Below are 13,237 nucleotides of genomic sequence, written 5' to 3'. Positions count from 1 at the left end.
AATGTTGGACATAGACTATACAATCTGATTGTACAATCTCCTTTAGATTTACCAGAACTATTATAAGAACACACCTGAAAAATCCACTAAATTTGCATCAAAATAGGCAGGCACTTGCAATACATTCTTGATAGTAGATCTTTAGATCTTGATCTGAACTTGTGTGGGATTTTTTTGAGCAGGGTTCGGTCTTCAAAGAAGACTAATATGAAAAGGTTGTCAAAAAATAGCATGCGGAGGAGGAAGGGTGTGCATTGACCTAGGGACCATTGTACCAATGCATTTTTTTTATTCCATTTATAAATGAAAAATATTTTTAAATTGCCCAGAAAAGGTATTTCCCTTCTTGCCGCTATAAAAAAAAGTAAAAAGGCATCATCAAGACGTCATCTGGCTCCAGATGATGTCTTGGTGACAAAACGCGTAGGGCGTGGCCATAGTACGTATCCACTCTCGATCAGAGTGGTGCAGCTCGTTCAAGCCGGTGTCAGCTGTAAGAATATTGTTGCATGCTAAACATACTGGCAAATGTAAGTACAACCATTACTGTAATAAATTGTAATTCTTAAACAATACTACACTATGGAATAACTGGATGAGGGGCTGCAATACACTGAAGAAGGTTCCAGGAAAACACCTTAAAGCGACACAATGGCTTACACTGTGAATGCGCAAATACCCTTAAGGGGTAAGGCATCTGGTGAGTGCAAAATCACTACCTGCACAGAAAAGAGCACTGGCACCTTCTTTCAGCACATGAAGGATCAATTACAGCACCCATCACATTCACCAAAATAATTGTCCGTTGTGCACAAGTCACTTTCTTCACGTTTAGGGACTATACAATAGTTTTTAGCATATGTATTATACATATTTAATTTATCCATATATTTGCATCTAATTTTATATATTTAATTATTTCAAATCATTAAATCCTTCTTTTTTTTCTCTCTCTCTCCAGGGGGTCTAACACATTCTAATAGTAATACTTAACAATGAATTGTTTTTTTTTTTACGGTTTTTCCCTGTTTTTATTTTTTTGTCACACAATTTAAGGAATCAAATTGGACACCATTTTTATATTGGTTAAATAACACTAAAGACATTATTTTTTAGGTTTATATTTTAAATTCACATTTTTTAATCATTTAATAACACTCAATTTAATAGGTTTATTTACTAGTGCTATTTTCTTCACAGTGGGTTTTTCTAAATATATTGTGCTTGGAATTTTTAAACTTAGTATAGAGGGTCTAACACACACATAAAAAAAAAAAATCCCACAAAAAGCACTTTCTTATATTAATACAGGAGAAATAAGTGAGTTTATTCATAATTTTTATATCAGTTTTTATATTTCTTTGGGCCACATACAACATATTTCACTAATACCTGATAGAGGGTCGAACACAAAACTTTGGTTTTAGGCACTTGAAGTCTTTTAATTTTCATTTTGAAGTTTGAACTGTGCAGACCAATTTTAATTGATATTTTATGACACAACATTCTGGTAGCACAATTGTTCCTAGCACATTTTCGTTTCAGTAAATTAGGGGGTAGCGCCATTTCTACTTTTCTTCCTTCCTCTTCCTCCTTATTGGCTGAGATAGCAGCCATTAGCTCTCACTACTGTCAATCACAGCCAGTGAGCCAACGGGGAGAGAGACACACAGAGCAGCAGTTCGGCAGCAAGCCTGCTCAGGTGTCATCATAGCAAGCAGATTTATTGCACTTGCTTACACTCACCAGGAGGGAGGGGCTAGAAGTGCAGGCTGGGGAGGAGGAGGATCAGAGCTACTTTGTTGTTTTTTTAACTCTTGTTATTTCTTTAAAAAATATGCATTTAATATTACTTTAAATTGAGACTAAAGATAGGCCATCTAGTTCAACCAATAGAAAAAAATCATACAAAACCCATATACACAATACTTTACCGACATTTGATCCAGAAGAAGGCAAAAAACCCCAGTAAAGCATGATCCAATTTGCTACAGCAGGGGAAAAAGTTCCTTCCTGATCCCACGAAAGGCAATCAGATTTTCCCACAATCAACTTTACCTATAAATGTTAGTATCCAGTTATATCATTTACATTTAGGCTGCTTTCACACTGGGGCGGGAGCAGCGTCGGCGGTAAAGCGCCGCTATTTTTAGCGGCGCTTTACCGTCGTTTTAGCGGCGGTGTGCAGGCGCTAGCGGGGTGGTTTTAACCCCCGCTAGCGGCCAACAAGGGGTTAAACCCACCCGCAAAGCGCCGCTGCAGCGGCGCTTTGCCGGCGGTATTGCCGCGGTGTCCCATTGATTTCAATGGGTACGAGCGGTATAGGAGCGGTGAATACACCGCTCCTTCACCGCTGCAAAGATGCGGCTGGCAGGACTTTTTTCACCGTCCTGCCAGCGCATCGCTCCAGTGTGAAAGCCCTCCGGCTTTCACACTGGAGTTAAAGGGGCCGGTTTTTTTCAGGCGTTACACAGGCGCTATTTTTAGCGCTGTAACGCCTGAATACCGCCCAGTGTGAAAGCAGCCTTAGGAAAGAATCCAGGCCTTTTTTAAAGCAATCTTTTGAGCTGGCCAGAAGACTTTAGATTTTAGCAGGAGACCTAAGTATCAGACTGTCCAGCTCCTACATTGAATAACATGAAACAGAGATCAATGTGACCAGCTATTTCAAAGAACGTGTATAATTCCGAAATCAAACAAACCAAGCATAGTCTTTAGGGCAAATACAAGGAAGCAGTCGCTCAAAAATGTCTCAGAAAGAGAAATATAATAATAACAAATACAGGGTAAATGTGGGCAGAAAAGTCTCTGCCGCCAATAACAAGATTACATTTAATTCCTCTAATCTTTCTTCATAGCTGAACACCTCTATGCCTCTTATCAGTTTGGTTGGCCTTCTCTGTACTTTCTCCAATTCCCTGATATCCTTTTTTGAGAACTGGTGCCCAAAACTGAACTATATATTGCAGATGAAGTATTACTAAAGATTTGTACAGGGTCAAAATTACATCTCTCTCTCTGAGACCATACCTCTCTTAATAAAAGAAAGGACTTTGCTCACTTTGGAAACCGCAGCTTGGCATTGCATGCGATTATTAAGCTTATGATCTACCAAAACCCCCAGATCCTGCTCCACTATGGATTCCCCCAGATGTCCCTCTAGTATGTATGATAAATGTATATTCTTAGCCCCCAAGTGCATAACTTTACATTTCTCAACATTAAACCTCATTTTCCACAAAGTTGCCCAATTAACCACTTCAGTCCCAGAAGAATTTACCCCCTTAATAACCAAGCCATTTTTTGCGATACAGCACTGCATTGTTTTAATTGAAAATTGCGCTCTCGTGCGATACGGCACCCAAACAAAATTGATGTCCCTTTTTTCCCCACAAATAGAGCTTTCTTTTGGTGGTATTTGATCACCTCTGTGGTTTTTATTTTTTGCACTATAAACAAAAAACTATTTTTTTTTAATTTTTGCTATAATACATATCCCCCCAAAAATGTAAAGAAAATGAATGTATTCATCAGTTTAGGCCAATATGTATTCTGCTACATATTTCTGGTAAAAAAAATCCAAATAAGCATATATTGATTGGTATGCACAAAAGTTATTGCGTCTACAATATAGGGGATCGATTTAGGGACTTTTCACTTTTTTGATTGTTTTTACTGGTAATGGCGGTGATCTTCAATTTTTAGCTGGACTGTGACATTGCGGCGGATAAATCTGACCATAAGTGACACATTTGGTGACCAGTGACACCAATACAGTGGCATTGCCATAAAAATGCACTGATCACTGTATAAATACACTGGCAGGAAAGAGGTTAACACTAGGGGGAGATCAAGGGTTTAAGTGTTCCTTAGAGAGGTGCTTTCTTACTGTGGGGGGAGTGGACTAACAGGGAGTATAGAGAGGGCGCTGTTCTGGATCACTAGGAACAGCAGATCTCTCTCTCTCTCTCTCTCTCTCCTCCCCTGTCAGAACAGGGATCCACCTTGTTTAGATTGGCAGAGCCTCATTCTGCCTCTGTAAGGAGCAATCACGGGTGACCGGCGGACATAGAGTCCGCGAAACCCCTGTGAGCACTCCTCCCACATGGACACACAATCACATGCACGGACCAACGGATGGGTACATTGGTTCAGGCAGCTGAGCCACCTTGCCGCAGTATATCTGCGGTGGGTGGTTGGCAAGTAGTTAAACAGTGAATTGAGGCTGGCTTGAAAGTTGGAGACATCCTGTAAAGAGGTTATTCCACTGCATAGCTTGGTGTCATCTGCAAATACTGAAATGGTACCTTTAATCCCAGACCCTATATCATTTATAAAGGTATTAAAAAGTAAGGGTTCCAACCAGGGGAGGATCCAGAGTCTAGTCTCGGGAGGGGCACTGTCAGAAAAAAAAAATTTGGGGGGCAATTTATCAGGGAAATGGCTGGTGTTGGTACTTCAATCATCACGGCACCAAAGTTGTTATGGTGTTAGGACGATTGAAGTGCATTATTTCTATTATTACATTTTATATAAAATGAAATAGTTCAACTCACCATAATGCAGAATTAGTGGGAGCCCTGAGCATGTCACTTGCCACATCGCCTGCCACCAGATGCGGATTGTCACTTTCCACGTCACCTGCCACATATTGCAGGCTGTCACTTGCCACATCACCTGCCACATGTTGCGGATTGCCACTTTACTGCTAAGGTGGTCTCTTGCTGTGTCCGAGTCAGGCAGCAGATTACCAGTCAGGCAGCAGAGAGATGATGTAATCTCTCTGATGCCCACGGCTGCCTGCACAGTGAGGGTGGAACTGCAGGGATGCAGGGCGGGTGGCGAGATTATGTCATCTCTCTGCTCCCCCACCTGTCATGTCCCTGATTGGCCAGCAGCCCATTCACATACCGAGCCGCACAGCTACTCGCCCACTCTCTCACCCGCCCTTTCACTGACTGAGCCGCCCGGCCCAGCTCTCTCACGTGCGGAGCCGCCCACACTTTCAGCCGCCCGCTCACCGTCCAAGTCGGCCGGCCCGCCCACTCTCTCACTCGGGGAGCCACCTGCCCACTCACTCACCCGCATTCTCAGAGGGGACAATTACCCCATTACCCACCCCTTAATCCGCCCCTGGTCCCAACACTGAACCCTGGGGTACACCACAAATAACCTTAAACCATTCAGAGTAAGAATCTTTAACAACTACTCTCTGACATCTTTTAGCCGGTTTTCTATCCATTTAAAAACTGATATTGCCAAGCCTGTAGATTTTAGCTTACACCTTAGCCGTGTGTAGGAAACTGTGTCAAACATTTTTGCAAAATCCAAGGTTCGTCCTACCCCTCTGTCCAAGATTTTGCTTTCCTGCTAATAAAAAGAAATAAGGTTTGTTTGACAACTTCTGTCTTTCATGAATCCATATTGTCTGTTGTTTCAAATATTTTTTTCAAGCAAAAACTCATCTATGTGGTCTTTTATTAAACTCTCCAGTATCTTTCTGACTATAGAATTAAACTAACAGGTCTATAGTTACTTGGTAAAGACTTTGATCCCTTTTTAAATTTTGGCACCACATTGGCCCTATGCCAATCCAGTGGTACCAGTACAGTCATTAATGAGTCCATAAAGATTAGAAGATGGAGGTTTAATAAGGATAAGCGCAAACCAAGGATCTTTAGTAAGGGGACACTCCTGGTACAGTGTGTATAGAAGTTTAAATATCTTGGCTTACAAACCTACCTTACAGTTTCCAAAATCAGATTGTGTTGGAGTATCTGCAAAACATACAGTATCTCACAAAAGTGAGTACACCCCAAACATTTTTGTAAATATTTAATTCTATCCTTTCATGTGACAACACTGAAAAAATTACACTTTGCTACAATGTAAAGCATTGCGTGTACAGCTTGTTTCATAGTTAGTAAGGTTGAATAAAGACACCAGTCCATCCAGCTCAACCTGAGTGAGTGTCTACAATTGTCCCTATCCCTGTACATTGCACACTCACATTGGTCCCTACCCTCAAGTAGCCCACAATCCAAGGTCCCCTTTCATATACTAGGGCCAATTTTGGACAGAAGCCAATTAACCTACATGCATGTCTTTGGATTGTGGGAAGAAACCAGAGTACCCGGAGGAAACCCACGCAGGCACAGGGAGAACATGCAAACTCCAGGCAGGTAGTGTTGTGGTTGGGATTCGAAACAGCGACCCTTCTTACTGCTAGGTGAGAGTGCTCACCACTACACCACTGTGCCGCCTGTGTAAATTTGCTGCCCCCTCAAAATAACTCAACACACAGCCATTAATGTCTAAAACGCTGGCAACACAAGTGTAAAATGTCTAAATTGGGCCCAATTAGACATTTTCCCTCTCTGTTGTCATATGACTCATTAGTGTTACAAGGTCTCAGTTTAAATGGGGAGCAGTTGTATTAAATTTGGTGTTATCACTCTCACTCTCTCATAATGGTCACTGAAATTTCAACTTGGCACCTTGAGGCAAAGAACTCTCTGAGGATCTGAAAAAAAGAATTGTTGCTCTACATTAAGATGGCCTAGGCTATAAGAAGGTTGCCAAGACCCTGAAACTGAACTGCAGCATGGTAGCCAAGAGCATACAGTGGTTCACCAGGACAGGGTCCACTCAGGACAGGCCTCGCCATGGTCAACCAAAGAAGTTGAGTGTGCGTGCTCCGAGTCATATCCAGAGGTTGTCTTTGGGAAATAGACGTATAAGTGCTGCCAGTATTGCTGCAGAGGTTTAAGTGGTGGGGGGTCAGCCGGTCAGTGCTCAGACCATACTTCGCACACTGCATAAAATTGGTATGCATGGCTGTTGTCCCAGAAGGAAGCCTCTTCTAGATGATGCACAAGAAAGACTGCAGTTTGCCAAAGACAAGCAGACTAAGTACATGGATTACTGGAACCATGTCCTGTGGTCTGATGAGACCAAGATAACCTTATTTGGTTCAGATCATGTCAAACATGTGTGGTGGCAACCAGGGGAGTAGCACTCAGACAAGTGTGTCTTGCCTACAGTCGAGCATGGTGGTGGGAGTGTCATGGTCTGGTGCTGCATGAGTGCTGTCGGCACTGGGAAGCTACAGTTCATTGAGGGAACCATGAATGCCAACCTGTACTGTGACATACTGAAGCAGACATGTTCCCCTCTCTTCAGAGATAGGGCCACAGGGCAATATTCCAACATGATAACCACCCCACCCCAAACACACCTCCAAGATGACCACTGCCTTGCTAAAGAAGCTGAGGATAAAGGTGATGGACTGGTCAAGCATGTCTCCAGACCTAAACCCTATTGAGCATCTGTAGGGCATCTTCAAAGGGAAGGTGGAGGAGCGCAAGGTCTCTAACATCCACCAGCTCTGTGATGTCATCATGGAGGTGTGGAAGAGGACTTCAGTGGCAACCAGTGAAGCTCTGGTGAACTCTACGCCCAAGGGGGTTAAGGCAGTGCTGGAAAGTAATGGTGGCCAGGCAAAATATTGACACTTTGGGCCCAATTTGGACATTTTCATTTAGGGGTGTCCTCACATTTGTTGCCAGTGGTTTAGACATTAATGATTGTGTGTTGAGTTATTTTGAGGGGACAGTAAATTTACACTGTTATACAAGCTGTATTCTCACTACTTTACATTGTAGCAAAGTGTAATTTCTTCAGTGTTGTCACAGGAAAAGATAGAATAAAATATTTCCAAAAATGTGAAGGGTGTACTCACTTTTGTGGGATACTGTATATCCATTTTGTTCAAAAATGTAAAAGTTTTCAGAATGTTTATGATAGATTATTACCTAAAGTAGAACTATAGGCAAAACTTTTTTTTTTCATTTTGGACAGAGCAAGGGAGGGTTTTTTCCACATCTGTGTCCCAGAGATTTACCTTCACGTCCTGTCCCATAGACAAGCAGGAAGTGAGAGGAAATCCCTACAAATGAAAGGAATTCCTTGAGGACCCCCAGGTCTCCATTGGAAGAGTTACCTCCCATTACGCTTTTGGAAACAACCCAAAATTTGGGATTTTCTTTTACGTTCACTTTCAATAATAATGATAAACAGGACAAATAGGGTAAATATCCTAAACGGGGGCACAGACAGCAATAAAAACTGACAGGTGTTCCAATCCCTCTCCACTTCATCCAAAACAAAAAAAAAAGTTTTGACTTTTGTGACAGACCTAGCCAGGACAGACTTCAGTTATACTTTAACCACTAGCTGACCGCGTAACCTACTTGTGCTGCGGCAATAGCCTCTAGAGGTGCGTGCACGCCACCGGAGACGTGCTGATTGGACAGAGGGGGAGCAAATCAGCTGGTCCGGCTGACCCGATGTCCATCGGCCACCCTTGATCGTTCCCAAACGAGACAGAACAGCCATCTGCCATCTGTAAACAAGGCAGATCACCGTTCTGACAGGGGAGAAGATGGAGGTCTTGTGTTTCTGCTAAATAGGAACATGGATCTCTGTCTTCATCCAGTCAGACCATTCCACACAGTTAGCAAACACTCCCAGGAAACACATTTAACCCTTTGATTACCCCTGATGTTAATCCACTGTCATTTAGGGATGGGCTGTCTGTTGGAGTCAAACTCATGTTCGACTCGAACATTGGCTGTTCGTCTGTTTGCCGAACAATTTGGGTTGTTGGTGGGAAATTCGAAAGCTGCAGAACACCCTTTAAAAGGCTATGGGAGAAATAAAAAGTGCTAATTTTAAAGGCTAATATGCAAGTTATTGTCATAAAAAGTGTTTGGGGACCTGGGTCCTGCCCCAGGGGACATGTATCAATGAAAAAAAAAATTAAAAACTGCATTTTTTTCGGGAGCAGTGATTTTAATAATGCTTAAAGTGAAATAATAAAAGTGTAATATTCCTTTAAATTTGACACCTGGGGGGTGTCTATAGTCTGCCTGTAAAGGTGCGCATGTTTCCCATGTTTAGAACAGTCCGACAGCAAAATACCAGGCCCTTCAGGCCTGAAATGGATATTAAGGGGAACCCCGCACCAAAATGTAAAAAAAAATGGCATGGGGGTCCCCCTCAAAATCCATACCAGACCCTTCAAGTCTGGTATGGATTTTAAGGGGAACTCCGCACCAAAAAAAAATGGAGTGAGGTCCCCCTAAAAATCCATACTGGACCCTTATCCGAGCATGCAACCTGGCAGGCCACAGGAAAAGAGGGGGGGATGAGAGAGCACCCCCCCTCCTGAACTGTACCAGGCCACATGTCCTCAACATTGGGAGGGTGTTTTGGGGTAGGCCCCCAAAGCACCTTGTCCCCATATTGATGGGAACAAGGGCCTCATCCCCACAACCCTTGCCGGTGGTTGTGGGGGTCTGCGGGTGGGGGGCTTATAGGAATCTGGAAGCCCCCTTTAACAAGGGGACCTCCAGATCCCAGCCCCCCCATGTGAAATGGTAATGGGGTACAAAATTACCCCTACCATTTCACAAAAAAAGTGTTAAAAATTACAAGAGACAGTTTTTGACAATTACTTTATTCAAAGTCTTCTTCTTTCCATCTTCTTCGGTTTATTCCTGTGCTTCTTCCTCCGATCCTCAGCTTCTTGCTGGATTTTGAGGGGGGCCCCCATGCCATTTTTTTTTTTACATTTTGGAGCGGGCTTCCCCTTAATATCCCTACCAGACCTGAAGGGCCTGGTATGGAATTTTGGGGTACCCCCATGCATTTTTTTTCCTTCATTTTGGTTCGGGGTTCCCCTGTGGGGAAATCCCCATGCCGTTTTTTTCAATGAACTGTTATGTGTATTGACGGACCCGACAATTCATTGTAGCCACGGGTAGTTTTAAATTAGTGCGCCCCTTTACAGGCAGACTATAGACACCCCTCAGGTACGAAATGTAAAGGAATATTATACTTTTATTGTTTCAACTTAAGCATTATTAAAATCACTGCTCCTGAAAAAACTGCAGTTTTTAAAACTTTTTTTTTGCATTGATACATATCCCCTGGGGCAGGACCCAGGTCCCCAAACACTTTTTATGACAATAACTTTGCATATAAGCCTTTAAAATTAGCACTTTTGATTATTCATGTTCAAGTTCCATAGACTTTAACGGTGTTCATGTGTTCGAACAAATTTTTTGCCCGTTCGCATGTTCTGGTACGAACAGAACAGGGGGGTGTTCAGCTCATCCCTACTGTCATTATACAGTGAAAGTGCATTTTTTAGCACTGATCACTGTATTAGTGTCACTGGTCTCCAAAAAGTGTCACTTGGTCCCCAAAAAGTGTCACTTGTCTGACGTAATGTAGCAGTCCCAATGAAAACCGCTGATTGTATACATAAAAAAAAATCCATAAATCTATCCCATAGTTTGTAGCCGCCGTAACCTTTGTGCAACCCAATCAATATACGCTTATTGGGATTTTTTTACCACAAATATGTAGCAAAATACACATTAGCCTAAATCAGGGGTATTGAATTACATTTTACGGAGGTCCAATCAGCCAAATATTCTGCCAGCAGAGGTCCGAAAGACTTATTCACATCACCCACCCCCCTCACATCACAAATCCCCCAACAGCATCCCCCCTTCACATTATCTGCCCAACCCCCCTCCACATCACCTACCCCCACAGCACTGCCCCTTCACGCCACCTCTCTTCCCCCCAGGACTTCCCCTCTTCACATCAACTCCCTCACACACACAAACACACACACAGCACTGCCCCTTCGCATTACTCCTTTCCCCAGCACTGCCCCCTCACATCACACATGCCCCACAGTAGTGCATTTACCCTCTTCACAGCACCTGCATCCCCATCATTTCACATTCCCTTCATTAGATCACCCTTATATCACAAATCCCCAGTAATATGCTCTGCCCTCCTTACTCCCCTACAGCACTTCTCCCTCTCAAATCACAACCCTGCCTCTTCCTTCACATCCCCTCACAGAACTGCCTACCTTCACAGCCCCCACAGCAATGTCAGAGCCCCCCACAGCACTTCCTTCCTTCACAGCCCCACACAACACTGCCTACCTTCACAGAATCCCCACAGCACTAACCCCCTCCCACATTACCCCCCTCAGCAGTGTACTTAGCCTTTGAATGTACAGCCTTCCCCCTCCACCGCTGCTTGCTCTCACATCACCCCCACCCTCCTGTGGTGTCCTCCATCCTTCACTCTCCTACCTTAGATCGAACGGAGGCAGAAAGCACCATGATCATATTAACCAGCAAGTGATTAGTGGCTAGGATGCAGGGCAGTCCTAGCCACTAATCACTTGCAGGTTAATATGAAAAGCAGCCGGAAGCTCTCATTCCCATCCAATGCAGAGCCGTGTCTTCTGAAGTCCATCTAATACCAGCACTACACTGATTACCTGGCTCCAATGCAGAGCTGTGCCTCCCGCACCCAGGATATTACCATGGTGCCCCCCCCCCCCCCGACATGCAGAGAACAACAGCGGCCGTGGCTGGGGAAGAGAAGTGGCTCCCATATGATGCGACCGTAAGTGACTTGGTCTGGATCTTGCCAGCGGTCCACCATCTAGTGATGCCTGGCCTAAATTGATGAAGAAATTTGATTTGTATACATTTTTTTATTAGATGTGTTTTATAGCAGGAAGTAAAAAATATTGTGTTTTTTTCACAATTGTCACTTTTTTGTTGTTTATAGCGCAAAAAATAAAAAGCACAGAGGTGATCAAATACCACCAAAAGAAAGCTCTATTTGTGGAGAAAAGGACATCAATTTTGTTTGGGTATGGCATTGCATGACTTTGCAAATGTCAATTAAAGTAATGCAGTGTCGTATCGCAAAAAAATGGCCTGGTTGTTAAGGGGGTATAAACTTCTGGGGCTGAAGTCATCTGGCTGTCCAAGACATATGACAACTCAGACTTCTATCTTCTGTGTCCTTTTAGAGTATGAATTCTACATTTGATATGGTACAAATTTACACAATTGTCCTAAAATGTGAGAGTTTAAAACATTTCTTATTTTACAACATATTTTTTACCATTCTTCAGATAATAAAGAATGTTTTTGTTTCTCCTTTTGTAGAAAAACACTGCTTGGGAGACAAATCTTATTTCTGCCGGATGGAAATTCTTTCTCGCTATTGTTCAATGACTGGTTATAGCAGACTCTGCTGTAAGTCATGCAATTCATCTCTACCTAAAAGTGACCAAAATTCTGGAAAAAATAATAGTATTGAAAATATTTCAACCACACCACATATATTTTCTACACCGACACCAACACCTGTTTACAATGTAATTGTTCCAGCAATCAATATAACTGAAAAGCCTCAAGACACCAACAGAGTGGATGTGCCATATAAAATTATAATACATGAGAATGAGGTTCCTAGACCAAATATTATTCCTCGAAGAAAGAACATTAATGAAAAGACCAAAAACCAGAGGATTCAACAGCTGATTGCAGAAAAATTACAAGAATCCAAGAAAAAGTTACATTAATTGCAAAGATGCTGTTACATCTCTCACTGGACTACCAAGAAGAAATAAATGGCACAAACAAAGAATCAAAAACTTTCCTAAAGGCCAATAGTGCACTTCAGGAAATATGCCAAGTAAATATACACTGCACTCCTGGAATGCAGTGTATTTTTCTTCAAAGTGGACAAGAAACTCATTATTCCAACAATGGATAATGTTAAAGATTACTTCAGGTGCTTTTTGTTTTAATCAGAATCATTTTATATGCAGTTATTTACTGGTGGTTATGTTTTGATCTTATCTCTAATCTGTTTGTAACAATGCACAATTAGAACATTTTTGCAATATAGAATGTTTCTATTTGCTTCTCTTCATTGCAAACTGCACTAAGTATATTTCACCATGGATTTGTGTTAAGTAATTTTCTTGTAAGACCTAAAACTTCTGATATGCCAATTTTATTTTACAAGATTACACCCTGCTGTATTGCTTCCTGTGCAGTTTTAAAGCCTATCAATTGGTCCCTATTCACCAAACTGGAAATATTGAACTGAGAAAAACCAAAGTACATTCAGAGGACACTTTGTGTTGTACACTGTGTTTATGCTAGCCATACACATTAAGATTCACCCATCGACACAAATCAGCATGGATGGAAGAATCTTCAGTGCCAGCTATTATATTCTGACGACTGGCACCCCTGGTTGTCATGAATAGTAGCATACAGTACTAGGACCACACTGCCCAATATTGTGCTGAGATAAACCACTTAAAGTGCATTCC

General features: G+C 42.4%; 1 protein-coding gene across 4 annotated transcripts in view; it reads left to right on the top strand.

The window, feature by feature from the left end:
• The window catches only part of LOC143964080 (A disintegrin and metalloproteinase with thrombospondin motifs 2-like), a 1,751,863-nt gene extending 1,739,057 nt beyond the window's left edge, over window positions 1–12,806 (top strand). For all 4 annotated transcript variants that reach the window (XM_077473787.1, XM_077473788.1, XM_077473790.1 and 1 more), the window contains one exon: window positions 12,057–12,806. In XM_077473787.1, the coding sequence (XP_077329913.1) occupies window positions 12,057–12,475 (419 nt within the window). In that variant the 3' untranslated portion in view covers window positions 12,476–12,806. The remainder of the gene's footprint in view (window positions 1–12,056) is intronic.
• The last annotated feature ends 431 nt before the right edge of the window (window positions 12,807–13,237 follow it).

The sequence above is a fragment of the Lithobates pipiens genome, unplaced genomic scaffold (genome assembly GCF_037356315.1).
Source record: "Lithobates pipiens isolate NorthernLeopardFrog02 unplaced genomic scaffold, aLitPip1_a1.2 Scaffold_8, whole genome shotgun sequence".
NCBI lineage: Eukaryota > Metazoa > Chordata > Amphibia > Anura > Ranidae > Lithobates > Lithobates pipiens.
This window is presented reverse-complemented; position numbering and strand designations above follow the sequence as displayed.